Genomic DNA, 26,751 nt, shown 5'->3' with positions numbered 1-26,751 from the left:
CCCTCTAGTTTGTCTGTGTAGCATTCGGAAGGGTGGATGCAGTCATGATGGCGCTGCACAGTCATGGGGTGTGGACCGGCGAGAGCCATCCAGGGACATGCGATTTACCATGTGCAAAGACTTACTGAGCCATGATGCAGCCCATCAGAGAGCGCAGTGGTACAAACAAACAAAGGATACGGCTAATGGCTAATTAGCCAGCTATCCAGCGTCGGTTTAGATCCCGGGAACGCTCAGTGGGGATATCAGCTTCGCCTCTCTGCTTTACATTAGCCCAGAAATGTTAGTGCAAGCATGTGTGGACATCACAGTAATTGGAATTGTTTCACTTTGAGTGCTTTCACAACTAAAGGAACGATTGCAGAAAGAAACGCATTATCAGCACAGTGTCCGAAAACTTTTCAAACGTGTTTTGACAAACAGCTTCTGCACTAAAGGAAATGTTTTGCTGGCTGACCTTGCCAGGCACTGATTCTTCCTGAGTGGTGTAATGTTTTTGACCACTACAACAGGAAGCCTTTCAAAATTCGCAATTCAAGCTGTCTGTAATGCCCCCTCATGCTTTACAATCCGACACGCGCCTCGCCAAATAATGAAGCGAAATTGAATTACAAGGCCATCCCTCATGTTGGAAATCTTTGTTAGGCCTTTCGAGTGCACTTTTGAAGAGAAAGAACCGTTGAATTAAAAGCTCTTTAGGCCTGTCACTTTCTCTTCTTTTTTTTTTTTTTTCATCAGGAGACTGAACATCCCGTTGGACAATTCATCTTGAATAATATTTGTGTAGTATTTTTAAGATGAAAACCCCTCACTTAGAGTAGGAGCTTCGTGCTTCAGAATTCGTATCCCAGCGGACAACGAGGAGGAACAACAGCTGGAGGAAATTATGCATGAAAAGCTCCGCTCCTTTATTAATTACCCACTCATGCAATTAATTGACTTTCTTTTCCCGTGAACTTTGTGTTTTACGTCTCTTCCCTCCCGCTCTTTTCGAATAGCAAAACCAAATTAGTTATAAACTGAGTAAACAAACAGATTGACAGATTTAGCATTACTTCTGTTTACCCAATAAGTACTTATTATTTCACGAGGCTCCCAGTGACCACATTTTTCCATAATTTTCCACCACTTTATTTAAAGTTTATTTTTATTCTTAGGTATGAAAGCAAACCATACTTCTATTATGAGATGTTTTATTATGTACCCTGATTTAAAAAAGATATATTATTAAATCATTCTCTGCACTGCAAAACTACTCTGGAAATATGTTGAGGGTTGAGTTACTTATAGATCTACAGTAGTAGCTGGTTGTATATATATTGATGTGACTGATTACCTTTATGATTGTTTTATTAGTTTATTAGTTTTCACTACGTTCAAAGTTTTGAATAAATAAAATAAATCAATACTTGTATTCATCAAGGATGAATTAAATTGATCAAAAGTTACAGTACAGACATGTATAATGTTACAAAAGATTCTATTTCAAATAAATGCTGTTCTTTTGAACTTTTTATTAATAAAAAAAAAACTACACTGTTTTCAACATTGATAATAATAATGAATGTTTCTTGAGCATCAATTCAGCATATTAGAATGATTTCTGAAGGATCATGTGACACTGAAGACTGGAGTAATGATGCTGAAAATTCAGCTTAGATCACAGGAATAAATTCGTTTTTTTTTTTTTTTTTTTTTATCAAATAAATGCAGCCTTGGTGAGCAGAAGAGACTTCTTTTAAAAACATAAAAAATCGTACTGATCCAAACCTTTTGACTGGTAGTGTGTGTGTGTGTATATGTATGTATGTATGTATGTATGTATATATATATATATATATATATATATATATATATATATATATATATATATATATATATATATACACAGATAGATATATATATATATATATATATATATATATATATATATATACACACACATATATATATATATATATATATATATATATATATTATTTTATATATTATTATTTTTTATAACTTGATTAGTCAGATAGTGTTGAAACTCTACTTACTAGGTTTTCTTTTCTCCTCACAGCATTTGCAGAGCTCCAAACCGACATCCACGAGCTGACCCAAGAGCTGGATGGGGCAGGTATCCCGTTCCTGGACTATCGAATCTACGCAATGAGAGTGCTGTTCCCAGGCATTGAGGACCACCCGGTGCTCAAGGAGATGGAGGTACGGGTCAGTACATCGCCATCACCACGGTACCCCTATAGAGCAGAACTAACAACGCAATCAAAAATCATCAGAGCACTACTAATACTAGAAAAAATAACATCAGGCCCTCACATATAGCTAAGATAGAATAAACTATGATAACGCCTGATCAACACTCTTGAAAGGTCACAATGTATATTGTAAATGTGGTTACCAGTATTTTTGACATCAATGACTTCTGATAAATGGGGTCAGCGACTCACCAGAAAGAGTGAAAAAATACAGTTTGAACCTACAATTTGGAGTTGAAAGAGTTCAATACATTACAGATTGTGACCTCTTGTACTATAGAACCAGACGCTAATGACTGGCGCGTAAAAGCACGAGCTAAAGAAAACAACGCCACTAAACGAGCAATCGTAAAACCTCAAAACGCACCGGTCAGCGCAATTAAATACTCCATTACTCCAACATGCTACGTCCTTCGGCCTGCGTACGGCAGGTCATGCTGTTGGCTTGCGGAGGGATCACATGTTTATTATTTCATCTGGGGTTTGTTTTCACTGTATTTGCCCCCGAGTCCCCGGCGTAATCAAGTGCCTATGCGCACGGCTCAGACCCTTATTGCTCTGTGTAGCTTCTCGCCCCAAAGCAACCTACAGTGCAATCGGCCTCCCCGAGAGGCTGCAAATTTCATTCGGCTCAGCAGAGAAGAATTGAGGCACTTTATTAGTCTGTGTTGTTGGGAAAAAAAAAGGCCTTTGTCAGGTTACATGGAACATAAAGTGCTGAAGGGGACAATAACAGACGTCGGTTCGCTTTGAAGTCTGATTCCTGCATCCTCGCACTGAGATTTCATTTGTTCGTTTTTGTTTTCCGTAATTTCTTTGGATTATAGCTCTTTGTCTTAAACAGCTGTGAAAAGTTCCCAGCAACAATGTGAGATAATTACAGTTTTGCATAGAGGTTTGTGAAGCAGAATTTTGCACCAATGAGATTTCACTGTGGGCGGGGCTACTCATTAGATGAATATGCGCACAGGTTGGCTTGTTAGGACACATGTAAGATGTGTTACTTTTATTATGTTAGTATAAACATGTAGCTTCAAGAAATTGTACAGGTAAGATGTATGAAAAGGTGAGGCAGATGAAAAGTGACAGGTGCTGCCCTGCGGATCATGGAAGGACACAACGCCACTTTTCGCTCCTGGACGCGGAGGTCACATCTGCTTCCTGCTGTACTCTTTCTCTCTCTGTCCTTCCTCACTCTGCATTTCCTTCTGTTGTGTTTTTGAGCTGCTAGCATCTTGGATTCCCTTTGATGTCAGTCAGAAAGCGACACGTCCCTCATGTGGACTTGTGCTTGAACACTAAAGGACTTTTGCTTTGTGCTTCAGAGAGGCAGAACGTGTCAATCAAAAACATTAAAAGCAATGTGAAATCGAAATTGACCTGATTTACTTTCTTTAAAAATTCCTCTGGTTTTACAGTGCATAACTGATCACTGAATGTTATAATAAAAAAATATTTAAAAAAAAGTCCCACTTGTTAGAATACAATAAAATCACTATGCACTATTTTATTTTGAAATGTCACATTGCACAAGTTTAATGCACTGAAAATGTTAATGTAATGTTTTTCACCTCTGCTATTGGCCAGTTAAAAAGATAGTCCCGCCTCCAAATTCATGGCATTTGTTAAGTTGTTGTATTGGGATTCTCAGGCATAAAACACAAGCACAAATTTGGGTCAATCATAAAATGAAACCGTTCAGAACAACAATTTAGGTATGAACTATTTTAGGTATGAGCTACCATTCAAAAGTTTGGGATCAGTAAGATTTACTTAATAATACTTTTATTCAACAATGTCCCATTAATTTGATCAGAAGTGACACTAAAGACATTTATAATGTTACAACAGATTTCTGTTTCAAATGCTTTTCTTTTTAAAAATGTTCTCCTCGTGTTTCATGAAGGAGACCCAATGTTGTGAGAGAATTTAGAGTCTTTGAAAGGATCTTGTTAAATGAATATGAATCATTTTGTAATGTAATTGATTGAATGTAACTGTTTCTTTTTTGTTTGTTCAACAAAACACAACATATGTCATAATTAGCTCTACACCGTATAATGAGCTTCTCTGCGTGTTTTCCCCCACAGGTGCAGGCTAATGTCGAGAAGGCCTTGACTCTATTTGGTCAACTCCTCACCAAGAAGCACTTCCTTCTGACATTTATCCGCACGCTCGAAGCTCAGCGCTCCTTCTCCATGCGTGACCGTGGCAACGTGGCATCACTCATCATGACAGCTCTACAGGGAGAGATGGAGTACGCTACAGGAGTCCTCAAACAGCTGCTCTCTGACCTCATCGACAAGAACCTGGAGAGCAAGAACCACCCCAAACTGCTGCTCAGGAGGTGGGAGAGAACACACACACACTCTGATATACAGAGTTGGCCTATCAAAATAGAGGTTGTTTAGTTTTAAAACTCTTAATGGTACAGTAGCAAAAAACGAATTCTTCCTTGCTATCTAAGTATGCCAAAAATAGTATGCCAAAAAAAGAGTAGTGTGTCCGAATACCTAGTATTTGAAAAACAGTAGGTGAAAAGTCCCCGGATGGCTTACTTCTTCCGGCGAGATTCTTACGTGTTCAATTCGATTCAATCCAATAAACTTTATTATTCCCCTGAGGGGAAATGTACACATCACAGCAGCACATACCACACAGTAATAATAAGGATGTGTGCATTCAATAGACACTTTACTATCCGATGACGCTACAGGAGAGGATTTATGATTGGAAGTGAAGCAACGCAACTGACGCTGGTAGGTCACGTGATAATGACAACATGGCAGATGTAGTATGTCCAAATTTCATTCATACTACCCATACTCATACTATATAAAGCATACTTTTTTTAACTGCTATGAAGTAAATTAAAATTCAAATGTAGTACCTACTCAGATATTATGGGCGCATCAAGGGTCATAGAAAGGGTAGAATATAGTACTGCAAATCTAAATCATGATTTCTGTGCAAGAAACCTTGACTATCATTTTAAGTAGACTTAAAATGCGACAAAATTCCCAGCCTGGAAAAACCACCTAAAATTTTCTCCCTGACGCACAAAAGTTCATGTAAGTCAACACTCTCAATCTCACCCAACGTCAACCCTGATCTAGCGCACTTACCGAAGTACGCTAATGAGCTATTCAGTACACTTGCCCCACATGAAATACCTGTTGTCCTGCTCCATTCACCTTATCTCCCCTTCACCGTTTTATTAACGAGCATATAATTTAATAATAGGCCTTTATGTAAGAAAGTAATGGGAGTTGGTAAGTCTATGTGAATGCATTATTGAACAGCAGAAAAGGCTCCTGGTGGGGCTGAGGGAGGAAGGAGCCGCAGTTTGCTGCCCACACTAGCAGTCGCTCTCGTTTGCCAGCTACAGATGAATTAGGAGAATTGAAGTCCATTAATTAAGGCATGCTTTAATTACTTCTGTTCTGGGGAAGCTTTTGGGGGGTCTTCGGCTAGCGACAGGTTGGCCATTAATGGAAGACGTCGCCCAATTACTGTAATTGTCTGGTCTTAATGAAGATTGGTGGTTTGTTTTGGAAAAAAGTGTAGTTTTTTCCCCCCACAAGTGCCACATTAGTAGGTTTTTTGTTTGTTTTTTAGAAGGCTTTTATTTACTTTTGGATTGCATTTTTATCGAATGAATTGGAATTCATATTTCCTCTTTTCCTCTCTGCTTTTAGGACCGAGTCTGTTGCTGAGAAGATGCTTACGAACTGGTTCACTTTTCTTCTGTACAAGTTCTTAAAAGTAAGTGGGTACCATATGTAGAATATCGTTCAAAAGTTTGGGGTCGTTATATTATTTTTTTATTTTTTTAAATAAATAAATACTTGTATTCAGCTGAGAGTCCTGAAAAATATGATCAGTTTCTCAAAAATATGAAGCAGCATAACTGGTTTCAGCATAATTATTGTTTTATAATTATAGTGTTTCTTGTGCACCAAATCAACATATTAGAATGATTTCTGAAGGATCATGTGACACTGAAGACTGGAATAATGATGCTGAAAACTATGCTTTGCCATCACAGGAATAAATTACATTTCAGAATATATTCAAAAATATTTTTCACAATATTAAGATCTTACCAACCCCAAACTTTTGATTAGTAGTGTACAGTACATGCACCAGTGTTTTTACGCACGACTGAATCTGCAGTGCCACCTTATATTTTACACCTTATATTTGTGAGGTTTCATAGTTTGATTCACAAGTCTGATTCATTCAACTTGAACTTATGAGCCAGTTCTTCTAAACCAGGGGTGCCCAATCCTGCTCCTGCCGATCGACTGTCCTGCACAGTTCATCTCCAACCCTAATCAAACACACCTGCCTTTAATTTTCAAGTGATCCTGAAGACCTTAATTGGTTGCTTCAGGTGTGTTTGATTAGGGTTGGAGATGAACTGTGCAGGACAGTCGATCGGCAGGAGCAGGATTGGGCACCCCTGTTCTAAACAATCAAAGATAAATTTTGAATCTGTTTGATTTGTTTGAATCCATCTAACGAATCATTCTAGATCTACATTTGTGAATTAAGGGGAGTTTTTTTTTTAATCCAATTGACTTTTATCGTATGGACAAACCATTTGAAACCTTCAAAATATCAGCTTTGATATGATTGGTGAGTAAATGACAGAATTTTTGTATAAAGTCTGTTCCACCCACTCCTGATAAAACAAAAATGCACCCAAACACACCTACAAAACATAAAAATGAATTCACACTCTTTATTCTACAAGAATAGGGCGACCAGAGAACCTTCTCACCAGTAGTTTCAACATGATTAGACAAATTAAGAAACAGAAGCTGTCTGTCAGGGGTCGGGCAGGTCAAAGGCTGTCCCTAGCGGCACCTCTGCATCTGAGTCCCCATCAGCTCTTAGCTCTCTCTCTCTCCTTTTTTACACCACCCCCACCCCCATCCTGCTGCACTCCATGACGCCACTCACAGAGCGTGATTGAGCTGCAGGATGTCGCATCCTCCCCTGTCTGTCTCTCTCTCTCTCTTGCACTCTTACATTAGCAGCTCTCTAGTTTTATTAGTTCAATCATGCAGGGCTCAGCATGCACTGGAAGAATTTTAATCAACAGGAAACCGGTGTCTAGAATACTTTCACATCATAGAAATTCATTTAAAGTTGACACAAATTGAACGTGCTTTTGCATTATTTGACAACATAGAATGTAGTTGTTTGTAAAGGAATAGTTCATCCACAAGATGAAAATGGTCAATTTATTTACAGTACTATACTAATAATAGAATGATATCAGATGAGTGACCACATTTTAAATATTAAAATAAAATACACTCACACTATGTATGTAGATGTATGGTTGTGCTTATGTATATATGTGTATATATATATATATATATATATATATAACACATACATACATAAGCACAATGATATATATATATATATATATATATATATACACACACACACTGACACACACATTACATTACACATACATATATAAGCAAAACTATATATATATTACTTTCTAGAAATACATCTAGAAACATATATTATTGTGAATAGAAATAGTCTCACACAAAGCAGTCAAAGCAACAACAAAAAATAGTTTTTTGTTGTTTTTTTCATTTATCATTGGACTTTGACAGTGTCAGTCTTCATTCACATGCTGGAAAAGAGCAGCATGAATATTTTGCCTAATATGTTCCTTTTAGACTAAATCAGCCAATTCCAATTTGCTCATTTGAAGTCCGTTTCAAGCTCTGTCTGTTTACAGGCCTCGTTTGGCTCCTCTGCTAACTGACAAAAGTTCAGAAGCAGACAGTTTGTGATCGCTAATTAGCATTAGGAAAAGCGGCGCTGTTTTAGACGGATGGGATTGTGGCGTGAGTTAGTGGAACTGACAAGCTGTTACACCATACATCACCAACACACAGCTTGTAATATCACATATGATGACACTGCTCAGAAAGCACAGTTGAAGCAAACTGACACAAGTCAAACCTTCCCAGAAATCTCTCTCACAAAGTGCAGTTTTTTGGCCACAGTGGTGCTTTTGAACGAGGTCTGCTCAAGGCTGTGGTGTGGAATAATTGATCTGCTAGCTCTGTATTTCAACAGGATATTTTCCTGCTACTGTTCATTAGCCCTATGGGTGGGTGAGGTCTGTCTATGTGGTCTTCTCTCTCTCGCTCTCTTTCTGTCTCTTTAATGAAGCTAGAGCGTGGGATGAGGTCTAGTCTCTCGGCCGCGTGCGCTGCAGTGGGGGTCTCTAAGAGTGATGTATTCACGCTCCCTCTCGTTAGCAGCTGTCGGCTTAATTAGCACAGATGCTAACGAGACGTTAACAGCATATGGTGGGAGGGTGGGTGGAGTAAAACAGGATGAAGTGGTGGAGGAAACCAGAGTAACTGTTTCGTGTGGGTATGCGTGAGGCGGAGGAAGACGGCGGGTTTCCTCGTTTCACCGTGCCCATCATAATCACTGCGCTCGGGGGGTCGGTTGAGGAGGGATACAAGCCTAATGCGTCTCGCATGTGACTGCTCTCCGTAAATCATGATTTACGTGTCTCCTGCATTCAAATTTGACCAATCTTTGGAAATTATATCAGATTTTGACTTAATTGACTTAATTTCTGTCTCAGAAAGTCATTCCAATTCATTGTAGCTTCGATTGTAGCTTCAGAACCTTTGTAGATTCTGCCTCAGAAACGATTAGCAAGTGTATTCATGGTAGCTTCAGATTTTGTGTGGTAATGTGTAAATCACATAATGTGTTTTCTTTGTAATCTGAAGCTACAATGGAAAAGATTGCTAATTACTAGTTTCTGTCTCAGAAACTCATTACAGATCATTGTAGCTTCTGCCTCAGAAACTAGCGATTAAAACGTTTATTCATTGTAGCTTCAGATTTTGTGTCGTAATGTATAATTCACACAATGTGTTTTATGTATAATCTGAAGCTGCGATGAATAAACTTGCTAATCGCTAGTTTCTGAGGCAGAAGCTACAGTGAATCTGAAGTTACAATGGAGAAGATTGCTAATTGCTAGTCTCAGAAACTCATTATAGTTCATTGTAGCTTCAGATTCATTGTAGCAATTCTGCCTCAGAAACTAGCGATTGACAAGTTTATTCATTGTAGCTTCAGATTTTGTGTGTCGTAATTTATAATTCACACAATGTGTGCTATGTGTAATCTGAAGCTGTGATGAATAAACTGGCTAATCAGTTCTGTAGTTTCTGAGGAAGAAACCAGGGATTAGTGAGTTTATTCTCATACCACAAGAACATCTGAAGCTATATTAAATAAGATTCCTAATTGCTAGTTTTTCTCCGAAACTTGATTGAAGCTTCATTGTAGCTTATGCAGAACCTCTGTAGCTTCTGCCTCAGAAGCTAGTTTATTCACTGTATTTTGTGTGGTAATGTGTAATTCAGACAGTATGTGCTATGTGTAATCTGAAGCTACAGTGAATAAACTGGCTAGTCACTAGTTTCTGAGGCAGAAACTATAGTGATCGGCAAGTTTATTCACAGTCACACCATTGTAAAATCTGAAGCTGCAATGAATAGGATTGCGAATTGATAATTTCCCAGAATGTAGCGTCAGATTTCTTGTAGCTGCCTCAGGAACTTGGGATTAGCAGGTTTATTAATTGTAGTTTCAGATTTTCTGTGGTAATGTGTAATTCACACAATGTGTGCTACGTGTAATCTGAATATACAATGATTTTTTTTTTTTTATATATAGTTTTTTAGTGTTAGTACTTCAACTTAAACGTATTTAGTTAGTTAGTTAAAGCAACAATTTTAATAATTTGTGGGGTTTTTTGTTTTTTAAAAAACATTTTTCCATCTAATATTTATACTTTATTTTATTTCAGCTTTGTTTAGTTTTTAGTTAATAATAACAACCCTGCTGGTTGGTTGCTTTATATCAACAAAATTGGCCAGAATATGTCACTTAATAGACCATATGTCAGGCTACATAAGGCTAGCTAACTGCTAACGTATGCCTGATTCAAACAGAAACATAAATATGAATTAATAAATATCAATACAAATTCCCTGTGGTCTGTGTGGGTCCTAACGCCCCAGTGTAGTGATGGGGACACTATACTGTCAAAAGAGCGCCGTCCTTCGGATGAGACGTTACACTGAGGTCCTGAGTCTCTGTGGTCACAAAAAAAAAATACCAGGATGTCTTTCGAAAGAGTAGGGGTGTAACCCAAATTTGCCAAGTGGCCTCTGTCCATCATGGCCTCCTAATCATCTCCATATACCAGTTGGCTTCATCACTGTCTCCTCTCCACCAGTAAGCTGGTGTGTGGTGGGCGTTCTGGCACAATACGGCTGCCGTCGCATCATTCAGGAGGATGCTGCACATTGTTGGTGGTTGAGGAGATTCCCCCTTCTATGTAAAGCACTTTGAGTGCAGAGAAAAGCGCTATATAAATGTAATGAATTATTATTATTATTATAAATATGAATAATTAAGAAACTCACAAGTTGTTTGTTAGCCAGTGAAAAATGTTAATGCTAATGTAGAAATCAGCCTATCAATCCACATCTCTGCCGCCTCTCTCTCCACACCTATCTGTTCATTTCACAAAGGGGTTTAAGTGCTTCCTCCCAATCGTTAACCTCCATCTATCGCTCTCTCTATTCCCTACGTTTAAACTGTTTGTCTTTTTCGAGAGGGGCTTTTTGAGGGTGTGAGAGGCTAATGGTTGTATTGATTGGCAAGTCCTTGTGATTATTTGAAAGCGGTGTGCCATTATAGCCGCTTGTTTTTCACATCTGAAGTGACAGTTTATCAGTAATCAAGTTTTGCTCAATATACAAATCCTGAAATGCATTTTATGTCCGCGTGTTACTATGAAAGGAAAGAAGGGCTATTGATTGCATCATCTTTCACTTTTTATGAGGTGAAAAAAAATTCACGGTGCATGTATTCATGACATTGTGGAGTCCTAACACACTGTTGTTTCTGACTCTCTTTCTCTACAGGAGTGTGCAGGCGAGCCTCTCTTCATGCTGTACTGTGCTATTAAACAGCAGATGGAAAAAGGCCCTATAGACGCCATCACCGGAGAGGCCCGATACTCCCTCAGCGAGGACAAACTCATCCGACAACAGATTGACTATAAGACGCTGGTCAGTATGCAGTGCACAACATTAGCTCACTCATCTGAAGGACTGAGGATGTGTTTTTATGTCTCTCCAATCAAGATGAAATCAAAATTGACCTTATTTGTATTCTTAATAAATGTCACTAGTCTTGTTGTGCACAACTCATGAATATTGTTATAGAGGAAAAAGTCATCTTTAATCAAAAGGACTTTTCACACATTAAATAATTAATCCTGGGTCAAACTAAACCCTGGGTTTTTCTTGCTTCATGCGTCTCACTGCTCAAACTTTACCCAGGGTACATTCATTCTGGTATTCATGAGCTGACTTTTCACACTGTACATTCCTAAACCCTGGGATAACATCCTTATTTGCATATTTGTGGCGTCGGTGTCGGTGTCACTGATTGGACGAACGCAACATGCAACCTGTTTACATAGATGACATGCCCTTTACAGGCTATAAATGTAAGAATAAAATGGTCTCTTCTTCACGCCAATTAACGCAATCACCGTTTGACGTTTTTCCTCTTAAACATTGAAATGATGCAGCGTTTCCGTGACTGCAATAGTGTTGTTAACCCTGATTCTAAATTACGAGTGTGCAATGTTCCTTTACCCAGGTGCAATGATAACCCAGGGTTAAGCGCAGTGTGAAAAGCCCTAAAGTGTATTAACTTTAGCATCCTACTTTTTGCTGACCGTTCCTTCTGCTGATTTAACAAAGTCAATGTGCAGTGAAAACCTCCTGACATGAAAGCTTTTCCGAAACGTAGCCAGCAAAATCAAATAAAAAAATGCTCTTTTAAAAAAGATTTTTGCTTATTAAATGAAGTTCCAAATGTAGAGCATTCCAAATCAGTCACTTTTTTAGAAGACAGCGGCCTGCCTAGGCAGCTCACTTGATTTTAGAACAAAGCCATGGTGTTTTCAACTTGTTTTTACTGTATTGAGTGTTTTAACTGCTCAAACTAGAAGCTAATGATAGACTGATTTATCTTTACTCTTTTTAGACACTTCATTGCGTGAACCCAGAGAACGAGAATGGCCCGGAGGTGACGGTGAAATGCCTGAACTGTGACACAATCACCCAGGTGAAAGAGAAGCTTCTGGACGCTGTGTATAAAGGAAGCCCTTACTCACAGAGACCAAAAGCTGGAGACATGGACCTTGGTAAGAACTCTTGAGAAAGAGTCATTAGGTCATTCTAAACCCTGGATAGCAAAATCTTTCATGTTTCACACTATTCAACTCTTTGCCCTGGTTTGCAATTAATCCTGGGCAGTTAGGTTTATACTCTACATTTGGAAGCCCTGGGTTAATGTTCTTATTTGCATATTTATGAGGTCAGTAAGATTGATTGGTTTTAATAACTGCCTGTCCATCTCTGAAAATGTTTACATGTACAAGTGAACGTTTCTGTGGCTGTACAAAGCACATGAATATTTAATGAGGTCAACACCGAGGCAGTTTATGATTAGTTGTCTGTGGCTAAATAATTCGCTGCACTGCATCATTTCACACTGTATAGTGTGTACCTTTGCCGCAGCAGGTGGGGAGGGTTCCATAACCCAGGGTTAAAAGTGGTGCTAACCCTGTTTCGAAATTACAAGAATGAAACGTTGCATAACCCGGGGTAATGAGTGGCCTTACCCAGGGTTAAAAAGACGATAACCCAGGCTTAAATGCAGTGTGAAAAGCCCTAGAGAGATTTGCAGTTTGGATGAGTGGTTGGCAGAGCTTTTATGATTCAAGATGGACATATCAATGAAATATTGCATGTTAGGTATGTCAAATAATCAATTAATTATTAATTAATTATTGATTAAGTAATCAATCTAAATTTGTACTTTAATACTACAAAATGCATATGGAAGATTCCAAATAATATATACACATAACCTACTTTTTAATTCCGATAATATTAATATTTTTAATAATAATTTGTATATATTTATTTATATGTGATTACAATATTTTATATATATATATATATATATTCATTTTTTTAATAATGCTTAATGTAAATATTGCCATTTATTTTTTTAAATGTTCAGTCCACTGAAGTTGAATACATTTAAGCTTTTTAGTATGCATTGAACTCTTGAATATTATGCATGAATAAAGATGATGATACAGGAAGACTGATAGAGGAACAGTACATAAATTGTATATATATACACATAGATTTTGATTACTGAACATTTCTGTGCTAAAACGAATCAATCGACAACTGATAATCTAATTAAATTATTAAACAAAATGATTAACAACCCTGTTTCACGTTCTTGTAATCAAATGGCTCTGTTCAGAGAAGGTACTGTCAGCTAATACAAATGTTCAGCTTATCAGCAGCTTGATATAAATGGATGCTGAAGTCACCGTTGTGGGCACCAGGGAAATAGACACTACACCATATCATCCACAGCAAGATCCCATTAGCTAGAGCAGTTCCCAACATGATTGTCATCTGGCTCAGACTGAGTGATGCTATCAGCTGCAGATCTCTTCTGGCTTTGCTCTGCTCCTTGGCAGTTGTCTTTCAGAATCTGTTTCGAAATAAGAAACTGCGACTTCCTCCTGCAACAAACAAACAAACAAACGGGAAGGTTGTTTATTGGAACGGTTTGCTTGTAAGAGGCTTACAACAGTCATTCCCATGACCTTGATCAGATCCGTCATTTAGATCTGACCCGGGGTCAGACTTGTCACTCAGCCTCTGTTAACAGCAAGTGCATGTTTTCATATCTTTTCCGCTCGGAAAAGTGACTTCACTCTGCACAGGGAGATTCGGACAAGGTCTGCACAAGGTTATGTGCTTTAAATGAAGCATTTCTAAAGAGGAAAGCTCCCCTAAAGTGGTCAGTTGTCCTTGCTGTGGGAGTAATGTGCGTGTGTACACACATAGCTAGAGTCTGAGTTCAAAATTGTCCCCAAAGTGAGCTAAATATGACAAAACGGTCTTTGGGAGGCATTTGGGGATGTCCTCAATTGGAAAACGTATTCATAAATAAGCAAGTACTGTTTTTTAAGACATAAAATGTCACCATTCCCATTGACACACACCTTCATCTTGTTTTCTGTTGCAGAGTGGCGCCAGGGGAGACTGGCGAGGATCATTCTGCAGGATGAGGATGTCACTACTAAGATTGATAATGACTGGAAACGCCTGAACACACTAGCACACTATCAGGTACGGTCACTGTCCACAGCTGAGCAATATTAATGAAAATAAAGATGTCATGGTCAAAGAATGCCAGAATTAGGTGGTGTATTCTGAGCATGACACTCTTCAGGGACACTCTATATTGTGAACGTCAGGCCTGGAACATTATGGAAATGTATTAAAATGTTAGAAGTCATGGACATTTCTGTAGTGATTTTGTTGTTGTTGTGATCTTTTTGGAGACTTTTGTACAAAATAATCTCTTAATTCCAAGGATTGTCACCTGGCATATAAATGGAAAATTATTTTAAAAGTACTTTCATGAATCATGAATGACTGTAAAAGTCATGAAAACTGGTTGAATATGGTGGAAACACATTTAGAAATTTGTTTTATGGTCTTAACTACAAAACCATGATCAAGTTGACATTTTATTCAAATATCATACAATACCAGTCAAAAGTATGGAATAATTACACTTTTTTTTTTTGTGTAATGTTTTTAAAAGATGTCTCTTATGCTCATCAAGGCTGCATTTATTTGTCTTTTTTTATTATTATTATTTTTTTTTTATGTAAATTATTCGTGTGATGGTAAAGCTGCATTTTCAGCATCATTACTCCAGTCTTCACTGTCACATGATCCTTTAGAAATCATTCTAAAATGCTGATTTGGTCAACTATTGACTGGCAGTGTACATCCATTATGATTTTGAATCTTTGATTTGCAGAGTATGGATTAATGATGTAGATTGATGTGTCTGTGAATGTTTTTCTGAGTTATTTGCAGTAATGTTGAGTTCCTCACTGTATTCAGGTAACAGATGGGTCTGTTATTGCCCTGGTGCCAAAGCAAAACTCTGCGTACAACATCTCAAACTCGTCCACCTTCACCAAGTCCCTCAGCAGATACGGTAAGAACTCTGTCTCAACTTCCTGTTTTGATGTTCCCCTCAGAACTTCCACTTCTCGTCTCCTCAGGGACTTTCTTCAGAAGAGTGAGATCACGTCTGCCATATTCACCCGAGAGATTTGTATTTATTGCACCCAGAAGCTCACTGGCCTCCATTTTCCCTTAAAAACGAGGACTCGCGCTAGAATCGTGTCCTCGTGTCTGGATTTCAAAAAGCCGGCGGACTATTCTTTGTGATGATTTTGTTTTGTTTTCCGAGCACTTTGGGTGTTTGTGCGAATAAGAGGTGATGATAGCACAGAACTGAAGGTGTTTTGTTCCTCAACCCAAAAAAAGAAAGCGGATCAGAGAGAAAAGGCTGTTTAATGTTGTCTGTCCTCCTCGGATGCGCGTATCCGTGATTGCCGCAGAATTACATGCACTCAAGCCATGGCTCTCTCATGGCAGACATCCATTATATTTCCCTTTGAGAGGGGGCTTCATGTCTCGGATAATTCTGCTCAAACACTGGACGCACATTCGTATTGTCGTTCAAGTCGTGTTTCGCTCGTTGCCATGGAAACGGCAGAGGTTACCGCAGTCGCTGTGGTGTCAGAGTGACGCCAATGCGGATCGTTCTCATTACATGATCTGGCTTCTTTTTTTTTTTTTTTTACTTGATTTCCTGGATATGTAAGCTCATGAAAATACCTTTGAACATTGTTCCAAATCCCTTCACACCCCCGCTACAGGAAGTGAATTCATATCTTCAATACCCAAATGAGCATTCCTCCCCGGCCTCCAGAATGGACATGGTGATAAGAGCACTGGACAGATATGCATCTCCCTGGGCCTCCGTAATGAAGTTTGACACTGGTACCATTAATAATAAACGATGCATTCACAAGCCGTAGGAGAGAACAGAGGAAGTCTTACTTCAGACTGCTCACAGGGTATTTTTATATATTCGTGTCATCCTTTATTACCCTGAGCTGAACATTATATGCGATTTGTGCCGCATTGAGGAACAAGATACATACACTTACTTATTGCGAGCACCACGCAAGCATGAATGGCCTGTTCGACCAGAAACATACTCATAAAAATATAGAAACATATATCTGCAAAGGCAGTTGTTTGGTCAGCAGATGACTAATATGAGGTTTTCTGTGGCGGATTTCAATATCTAGAAATATATCTTATACAATGCTGATATATACATAAGCAAATAACATATATGTTTGTTAAAAAGTTTGGGATAGATAACATTTTTTTTATGTTTTTGAAAGAAGTATCTTATGCTCACCAAGGCTGCATTTTCTTGATCAAAAATGCAGATCGTTTCAAAATATAGTTTATTCCTGTGACGGCAAAGCTGATTTTTCAGCAGCCATAACGCCAGTCTTTAGTGATCCTTCAGAAATCATTCTAACATGATCCTTCAGAAATCATGCTGGTTAATATTTTTGTGGAAACTGTGATACTTTTTTTCAGGAGTTCAAAAAAACAGCATTTATTTGAAATCAGATTATTTTGTAACATAATAAATGTCTTAATTATGAATATCACTTTTGATCAATTGAATGCATCTTTGCTATAATTTCTTCCAAACTTTTGAATGGTTATATCCTGCTGAAGTGGAAAGATGACTTCTACTTTCTACACAATACACTAAAACAATCTCTAAATGGACAAATATTGGGCCATCATTTGGCCTGGCTGCATGGCATATTGGTCTATTACTAGCGAAAGCATTGTAAGCACATGGTTCGTGGGCAGTCGTGGCCTAATAGTAAGAGAGTCAGACTGTTAACCCGAATGTTGCGGGTTCGATTCTCAATTCCTGCAGGCAATGACTGAAGTGGTCTGGACCCTAAATGCAAAGGACAAATTCCGAGTATGGGTTATCATACTTGGCCTTCGCATGTCACTTTCACTTTGTACTTTACATGTACCGTTGAGGGTGATAGTCACTTTGAAATGTCTTGTGTTGAACTAGATGTTACTTTTCAGTTAGTTACACATCTGAAAACTTGCTTTAAACTTGCTCCATCAGTGGTTGACTTGAAGAAGAAAATGGACTGTATAAGACCGTTTATGCTAGTGCCCATTCTTCCGGCAACATTACAAACACACAACACGCTCTTGCGTTATATTACGAATTTCAGTGCATGACCGTCTGCGTTGACATACTTGTAAGTTTCAGCCATTATCTTGTGGTCTCTGTGTTACTTAAAAATGCTCCTTTCCTGGTTTATTTATTATTTATTTGCTTTTCTACTATTATGTTTTTCTAAGCCTTGACTTTTTATGCGGTGTAATATAAAAGCGCTGCGAGAGGCTGAATTAAGCTTACAGTGGCTGTTTCTTTCAAGCACGCCGGCCTGCCAGTCTGTGACTGATTAACTAGACTCCAGACGCGGGACTCTATCTTTCACTCCCACTTGCCACTTAAGGATAGAATAAACCTGAGGGAGTTTTTTGATGGATTCTGCAGATGCAGTATATTCATTGTAGTTTAGGGCATCCACAGGAAATGATCCTTACCCAGAATGCCTTATCCTCAGACAGATTACTGTGCTTAACCATCCATTAGCCAGAGCTCAGCTCCTCTCTGCTCTCATCTTTGATGTGTAACTCCTGGGTATTTAGCAGCCGACTGCTCATCAGATAGAAGAAACCGCCGGACCTGATTTACAACCGCCGATGTGACTGTTTTATGCTGCTTAGGTTTTCGCTTTATATTATATGTATGGGGTCAATACTGCCTGAGATTTCTGAACCTTCCAGATTATGATGAAATAAAAGCAATACGCGTGAGAGGCCGTGCGTTACAGTGATTTTAATGCTGTACGAGTGCCAATAACACCCTTGAACAAGGTAGAATTACTGTAACGCATGGCTTTTTATAATGGCGGCAGTATCAGGAACATGATAAAACACATCAATGTTGTAAATAGTGAACATGAAAACGCTTATCTTTCGGCAACTATTGTAGTTCCTTCGCCTAGCAAATGTAAAAATAGAGCTATCCATGTTATAAAATGCTAGAAATGATTTAATGATTGACTCTCTTTCTCTTCAGAGAGCATGTTGAGGACGGCCAGCAGCCCAGACAGTCTGCGGTCCAGGACGCCCATGATCACGCCCGATCTAGAGAGCGGGACCAAGCTCTGGCACCTCGTCAAAAACCACGATCACGCAGACCAGCGTGAGGGCGATCGCGGGAGCAAGATGGTGTCAGAGATCTACCTGACACGACTGCTGGCCACCAAGGTGAGCTTTCATGAAGTTTTCTTATTCATGTTTTTAAGAATTTTGAGGTGCGTTCACAATGCCAGCGATTTTGTCGCTACATGTCCCCAGTGGCTTGCTGTTAGGTCACTAGTGGGCAGTCTCACTACTTGTTGCCTAAGAACAATTGTGCATGACATTTACAGATGCAACTCCATGTTGTAGACAACCAATCAGTTTTATTGCCACTAAAAACCTTTTGGAGGGAAAAGACTCAATATAAATGGAATCAGTATATAAATTGCTTAATATTAAACATGAACGAGAAACAGCAAGTTCTCTTTGCCATCACTGCTAGTTATCTGTGGTGAAAGCGCAAGCGCCGGTGTATCTGGGTTCACAAAACCATTCAGCCTCCGAGTTTGCAGGGCAAGTACCACCAACTTCTCTTCCATCTTGCCGCTGACACTCCACTAGTGGTGGATCACGTGCGCTCAACTACTAACACTCAACACTCCTAAAGGTTGTTGTTCCTGAAAGTCGTTTTTCATTTGCATAAAGTTTAACATTAGTCAACTTTGTTGCGTCACTGGACATGCCCACTTCTGTCTGCAACGGTTGCTGTCCCTGGAAGTCGTCAGCTTTCCATTGAAAATGAATGGGATTAATGGTATTTTGTAACTGCATGTTGCTGGTAGTGTGAAGGGGGCTTCAGTCTGTCCATCTTGAAGTTTTGAGGATGATAAAAGATTATGCAAAATTGTGCTTTTATCCTAACCAAATGCAACAAGCAATGATGGACAGAAGATGTTGTAGATTGCCTGGTTTCTGTTTCTGTTATGCTTGGAAGTCCTGCCCAATGTGAATCTCATTGGTCCAAAATTCGACTTTACATAAATATCAAATATGTTCTGATTGGCTATGATTGTGTCACATCACAGAGCCACATTCAGTGTTGACAGACAAATTGCTTGAATCTCGTCATATCGCACCTGGTTAGGAAACAACTGTCTTCTGTCTTCCTCCCTCATTGCTCTCTCTTCCCCTTTCTTGGTTCTGTAGCTTATTGCTTTGCCTCCTAATTGTTAGGCTAGGAAAAAATGAAATCAGAATATGTTTACAATCCTCTCGGGTGGTCAATTTTGATACATAATAAAAAACGATAGATAAATGTAATGCTGTAGCGGAAGAGAACAGCAGGAGACAGGTAATTTGTTGTGGATCGAGTGCTTCATGGTGCGTGGTGACAGATCGCGGAATGAATGCTGGGAAACCACGCGGACTGTGACTGTCTGTCTCGTGTACACACATACACACACACACTCACTCACACACCAGATTCCTAATCAACACACTCCATATTATCTGAGAGCCACTGCTGTTCTCCCGCTAACAGACATGATGAATAAACCGACATCTCCGGTTCGGCTGCTCGAGGGTCTTTAGCGATTTTAGGCCTTTAGTAAGTTTTTGCAAGTTGTGATTGTGTGCAAGTAGCCGTTGTGATCAATAGGAAAGGTTTAAAGCTGAGAAAATGACATTTTCAGGCTTTTTCTAGCATTTTCAGGCGTTTTTAATACAGTGGTTGTCAGCTGGTGGAGAAAAAAAAGATGCTAAATGCAAATAATAAAATCCAACTAACTATAATATTGTGCATCAAATAAAATAAAATAAATGTTAAAAATAAAATAGTAAAAAAAATTATAATAATAAAATACAAATAATTCAACTTTTAAAATAGATGAGAAAATGGTTCCTGAAATCTTGTTGATGACATTAACAGTCAAACTCTATGGTATATTTCTTGTTAATATTTGCTCAGTAAGCGCGTGTCCATTACAGAGTTGCGCAAAACTTTTGCGATATATATTTTTTTTATTTTTTTTATTTTTTCTAAATGTCGACAAAAACCTATTGTGAAATGACGCCGTTTCCATTAACTGATGTTATACGACTAAAAATTTTTCCTCTTGTGATAAGTAAAATCATTCCAAAAACCATGGCAATGGACATTGGTAGGTTTATGTACTATATCCCAGCCACTTGCACTATCCATTATTATTAATCGAAGGAGATGTATGTGTGTTTTCCAAGCATTAATGGTAAGGAACGACCCTTATTATACTTGTGAGCGGCACATATGAGGTGTTTCTGGGTGTTTCTCCCTCATATATGCTTCGAGGTCTTGATTGTGGCATTTATTTGAGGTTTAGAATCCAGTATTCTTGTAATTCTTTTGTCTTATATGAATTTAATAAAAAACTCTGTCTCGTATTCTGTCCAAACATACCGCGTCATCTACGTCAGGTGACCTGTAAATGCACAAAAACTGCAAAAAACATTGCAGTTTTGCGAAAAACGTAAACCTTTTTTGCGATAAATGGGAGTTTTTGCGAAATTGACGTGTTTCCATTGGGCGTATTTTCAATTCGCAATTTCAATTTGCGCAATTTGAAGGGTAATGGAAACGCGGCTATTGTTGAACTTGTGCAGTTGATGGCAATAAAAAATCATTTCAATATTTATTTTAAATCTGTATGATGAATTTAGGTATTTTCGGTGAAACTTGATGTCAAAATCTTGGTCTTGGTGCAAAACCAGTTGAGAGCCACTGATTTTATATTTATTTTACATGAAAAATAGGACATTTAACAGGCATATGCAAAATTCACTTTTATATGGTGTTTGCATGTAAATGTGTCTTTGCAGTGTTTGCATCCGATGACCCCTTTAAGAGTTTTAGGTCATTCTCAAGACACATCTGATTTCTCTCACTACAGGGTACGTTACAGAAATTCGTCGATGATTTGTTTGAGACGATATTCAGCACGGCACACCGTGGCAGTGCCCTCCCTCTCGCCATCAAATACATGTTCGACTTCCTGGATGAGCAGGCAGACAAACACCAAATCACAGATTCAGATGTTCGGCACACCTGGAAGAGCAACTGGTGAGGAGCGACGCTGTTTAAGACATTAGGAAAAACTGCTGTTTTGTGAAATCAGCTAGATTTTGTTCTCATTATCTACCCATTGCCTTTCCCTCGTCCTCAGTTTGCCGTTAAGATTCTGGGTGAATGTGATCAAGAACCCTCAGTTTGTGTTCGACATCCACAAGAACAGCATCACGGATGCCTGTCTCTCCGTAGTCGCCCAAACCTTCATGGACTCCTGCTCCACATCTGAACACAAGCTCGGCAAAGATTCCCCCTCAAATAAGCTGCTCTACGCTAAAGATATTCCCAACTACAAGAACTGGGTAGAAAGGTAAGTGGGCAGAGATCCTGCTTAAAATACATCTAGCACAAAATTGCCCTATTAGACCTTAATTATAACCTTCAAAGACGCAAATTATTATGCTCATTTGGACCTGCTGTCTTGCCGTCCTGCAGGTATTACTCAGACATTGGGCGCATGTCCGCCATCAGTGATCAGGACATGAGCGCTTATCTCGCGGAGCAGTCCAGACTCCACCTGAGCCAGTTCAACAGCATGAGCGCCCTCCACGAGATCTACTCCTACATCACCAAGTACAAAGACGAGGTAAGAGAAACAAACGCTGTGATCCAAACGGAATAAAAGTATTTTGTTTATAAAAAATAGTATGCATACAGTAATGCGCAGTGCAAAAAAAGATTAAATAGGTATATAGTATGTAACAAACATTTCACACACGTTGTCACGTGGCCACACTGTTGCAAGATTCATCTAGTTATCATCACAGAAATAAATGGTCCATTTTTGCATAAACATTTCATAACCTTTAGCAGAGATATTTGAGCAGTATTGGACTCAAAATTCCAGCTGATATCACTTCCAGTTCATTTTGATAATAGAAGATCAAGTTGAGCACATTGCATCATGGGATGCACTATTTCATGCAGTGTGCTCTGGTTGCACATTGTACATTTTTAGCAAATAGGTAGTAGCTATTTAATGCATACAGAAAATTCACTTGCTATGCACAGTATTAAGGCTGCATACTACTTTTCTTTGAAAAATAGTATGTAGTATGTCATTCTGAAGAGGGAAAGATGAAAGAAAAAGAAAATCTTCTCTGACTGGTACATCAGAATTCAACCAAAGCAAGCCAGAATAGGCTGTTAAAATGGCAAAATCTGAAATCTAACACTTTTAATACATGGCCACTCAGATACAGGTTTATCCATGTAGCCCTTCACACGTAATGCCATCTGACAGCACACACGAGATCATGTGTCAAAAGCAGTGACTCATTCCAGCCAGGCTGGATAAATGGAGAGATAATGAGTCGCCGAAGGAGACCATTTAGTTCTACCTCATACAGAAATGAGGGAATGTGTGTGTGTGTTTAGTGAAAAGAAATAGACACAGTGTGTCTGCATAATTATTCCTACATTTACTACTGTTTCTTCACCCATTAAGCAGATATAAAAAGGTGTCCATAGGTAGCACCTAGCCCTGTTTTTTTTATTTTTTTTAATGATTTCATTTCCATCTTCCATTTCCTTACTTTCGGGATAGTTTAGTCTAACACAACTCATCAAACATCATCTCTCTGCTTTATGAAACCGCTCTCCCTCTCTCTGTCTGACATTAATACACTGCAGCTGGTTGCGTTTTAAACAGCCGTTTATGTTCATTAGTCTTTATTATCCAGATGCACACGTGTCCACATGAACACCCTCGCTGAACCTGCGTGAAAACAGGAGGGAAATTAGCAGTCCATTATCTGACGCTAAGGGTGTTGGAGATTCTTTTCTTTCCCATTTCCTTTACGTTTAGACGCTTGCTTTTTGTTAGCATCTCTCGCTGTTTCACAAACAACTTCTGAAAGGCGTGATCGGCACATTTGCATTTCCATCTACAGAAAACACGTACCTAAAGGGAGTGATGAAGCCCAGTGGTTAAAGATCTTGCCTGGTAACCAAAAGATTGTAGGTTTAACCCTCAACTTCTTTAAAGTCAACATGAAATCAACATTAGTGCCATGATATGTATTGCTACATTTAAATTCGCTCTTCCTCTAAAACAACTTTCCTTTTCAGCTGTCATCAAGACCTCAATTCCCGTTGCATAAAATCAAGTTTGAATGGGTTGCGAACACATTCATGTTGACTTTAAGGCTCTTATGGTGTCTTTAAGTCCTCTGGGAAGTTTACTTACGAGGTCAGAAATCGTAACTGCGATATAATGAGAGTTCCAGTGACTGTTCAGAATTTGACGTAATTTTATACAGTATGTACAGTACATCGCTTTTTTGCATCCTGATTAACACAATAAGAATCTTTTAGCACTTGTACAACAAAATAAAGAGCAAATACCCACATTAAGTGTGTAATTGAGACTTTTTTTGCATATTTTATCATTGTTACGCTGCCATAGAGAGAATTTTGTAATTGTACATTTAAAGGTGCAGTAAACATTTTTTTTTTTTTACATAAAAATACCATATGTTAGAAAACAAATCTAAGTTCACATACTTGTTTATCAGAAGAAAAAAACAATGCTACAGCCAGTACAACTGCAGTACCCATTTCAACCACTAGCTGTGAATATTACATACTGCACCTTTAACACAGGCCTCATAAACCAACTAAAGTACTCACTACCCTGTGAAAGCAATCTAATTTTAGGTAATTTCCTCCTCTACAGATCCTGTCCGCGCTTCAGAAGGATGAGTTAGCTCGGCGACAGAGACTGCGCAGTAAACTGGAACAGGTTATCGACACCATGGCTCTGGCAAGCTGAGGACCCCCTCCCCATCTCTCCGCCCACCTCAGCTGGCTCCCTCTGACCTCCTGAGCCCATCCCAGAGCCTCGCCCACACTCATACACACACACACACACGCAAACACACACACACACACACACACTAAGCTAACGGACTGCAAGGACAGAAGCAGTACACTGGAGACCCCTTAGCCCAGGGTGGAAATCCTGTTTTATCACTTCCTTTGAACTTAACACGCACCAGAATGTCTCCCTGGACGGCACGTCCAACCAATAGGATTTCGTTTTTCGGATTTTTATCATTTTGGAGTGTGTGTTGAGCCACGCTTGTGTGCTTTTACTCACCAAGGATGTCTTGTATTATGAGCCAGAAGACCTTAAAGCCCACGAAGGATAAAAACAGTGTTTTTTTTGTTTTTTAGTAAACGGTATTTTGTTTTAGCGCTTACATCACATCTTTTTTTTTTTTTTTGCTCTTTGGGTTGATCGAAGGACTCACTTGATCCAGTCTCCTGCCACTTGTGTTACTGCTGAATTTGCACAATTTACAGGAACTAAAACAAATGAAAATGATATAAATATATATATAAATGTGTATAGATATATAAATACAACTGCATTTTTATACAAAAAGAGTGAAAAGATGCGTACAAAGTTTTCCATTTTAACATAGAAAAGAATAAGATGAATTTGATATTTGAAACAAAGACTGAACTATGACAAAAAAATATTGAAAAAAAAAAATGTCCTGTGCCATGTTTTATTTGAATGTTGTTAGTGCAAAAAATGATTTTCTTTAGATAAAATGTGTTATTATTTTAATGTTGACTACCCTAGTGACTGAAGAACTGAGAGTGAAAAAAAAACAATGTGCAAAAAAGAACAAACTCAGACAAATGTGTTCCCATGTGGTACCTAGTGTTTTTGGAGGGAAATGTCCTCACGAAAAACAAAGGGTTCATTGTTTATTGGGTGGATGAATCTGTGTATTTAGTTTGTACACTTATTTCAACCTTTATTGCTATTATGGGTTTTAGTCTGAACGACACTTCAGGACATATTCTTTCGCTATTCCGTGCAACAACTTGATCGATAATTAATAATTGGCCCTTTTCATCTTCATTTCTCATTTTAAAAACATGAGCACTCTAAGCCTCTGTAACTTTTGCACAAATCAGTCTAGAATGAAGGAAAACTTGAGATTGAAGAACCGAAGAATGTGTTCCGTTACTGATGATGTCACAATCTGGCATTTTGAGAAGATTCTGTGTCATCACTGTAAATGTAGCAAATGTTATTTCCATGCAGTTCCACATCTTTAGCAGCCTCTGTTTTTTAAAAGCTTAAAGTCAATGGTTTTAAAGCCAAATGATCATACGTGAATGTTACATATCCATGAAAACTGGTAGTTAAGCTTAAAGCAAGGTGGTAACGTTCTTAAACGGCCATCATGTCAGCACTAAGTTAGAATTATTTTTTTTTTTTTGTGAAGTAGAACCCTTTTAAGGAGTATTTTTAATTTTGAGCTTATAAGCTACATTGCTTCCTTATGCCATTTAAAAAAAAAAAAAAAAAAACGTTTTGTGCTTTGTCTTGATCGTTTTGGTTTTCAACAGTCCACTAACTAATTTCTATCAAGATTGCTGATTTGCAGTGTTACAAATACAAATGTGAAGCGATTCTCAAACTGTTTCAGGGGTATCAAGCAGATGAAGTCGAGTTCTGCTTTACTTTTCTTCGCCACCTTGTTTGTTTTGGAGTTTCTCTTTATCTTCTCTCTTGCGAGCGTCGGTAACTCTGTGAGAATGTGTCTGTGAGAATGTGTATTGCAGTGACTCGCTTTCATGTGCTGCAGCAGTTCTCTTAAAGCCGGTCGTGTTCAAACAAGAGAAAGCCTTTCCTCCTTTGGCTTTCCACTGAGATTAAAGCAGATGTAGACTTTCTGAGATGCGATAGAAACATCTTTGAAAGATTTAGGTCAGAAATCTAATGAGAGAGAGTGAGTGAGACGCACGAAACCGAACGTTTGACGGGTTCTCGCTCGCTTTACCTCAGCTATACATCAGGGTTCATTCCAGCTGGGAAAGTAATACAGAATCACTCTTTTTACGCATTTATTTATTTTGGGATTACGGTTTACGTTATTGATTTTATGCCATTGCGATTTCTCCTAATCAACCGGGAGCAGGTCTCCACAAATCTCTAGAACGGTAAAGACAATCTCTCTTTAGATTCCAGATGCTCACCTGTAGGAACTGCGTTCGTTTTCAGCACAGATGTCGACCGAAAACGAATTAGATCGATGTTGGATTTGTTTGCTTGTTTGTGTTTAGCTCTCATAAACTCTTTAGCGATCATTTC

The 26,751-nt window shown here is 38.6% G+C and overlaps 1 protein-coding gene across 2 annotated transcripts in view; it reads left to right on the top strand.

Moving 5' to 3' along the window:
• plxna1a (plexin A1a) overlaps positions 1-25,210 on the top strand; it is a 201,384-nt gene extending 176,174 nt beyond the window's left edge. Inside the window, exons 21-32 of one of the 2 annotated variants that reach the window (XM_084428130.1) lie at positions 2,063-2,205; positions 4,349-4,605; positions 5,957-6,023; positions 11,267-11,413; positions 12,402-12,561; positions 14,478-14,581; positions 15,371-15,467; positions 18,531-18,721; positions 21,460-21,629; positions 21,733-21,945; positions 22,071-22,221; positions 24,313-25,210. In XM_084428130.1, the coding sequence (XP_084284256.1) occupies positions 2,063-2,205; positions 4,349-4,605; positions 5,957-6,023; positions 11,267-11,413; positions 12,402-12,561; positions 14,478-14,581; positions 15,371-15,467; positions 18,531-18,721; positions 21,460-21,629; positions 21,733-21,945; positions 22,071-22,221; positions 24,313-24,408 (1,796 nt within the window). In that variant the 3' untranslated portion in view covers positions 24,409-25,210. Of the gene's footprint in view, positions 1-2,062; positions 2,212-4,348; positions 4,606-5,956; positions 6,024-11,266; positions 11,414-12,401; positions 12,562-14,477; positions 14,582-15,370; positions 15,468-18,530; positions 18,722-21,459; positions 21,630-21,732; positions 21,946-22,070; positions 22,222-24,312 lie in introns of both variants that reach the window. The other variant, XM_084428129.1, reaches the window with a different exon arrangement.
• Positions 25,211-26,751: the final 1,541 nt, after the last annotated feature.

Source organism: Rutilus rutilus, assembly GCF_951802725.1.
Source record: "Rutilus rutilus genome assembly, chromosome: 13".
Taxonomy (NCBI): domain Eukaryota; kingdom Metazoa; phylum Chordata; class Actinopteri; order Cypriniformes; family Leuciscidae; genus Rutilus; species Rutilus rutilus.
The sequence above is the reverse complement of the archived record's forward strand: the minus strand, read 5'-3'. Positions and strand labels throughout refer to the sequence as shown.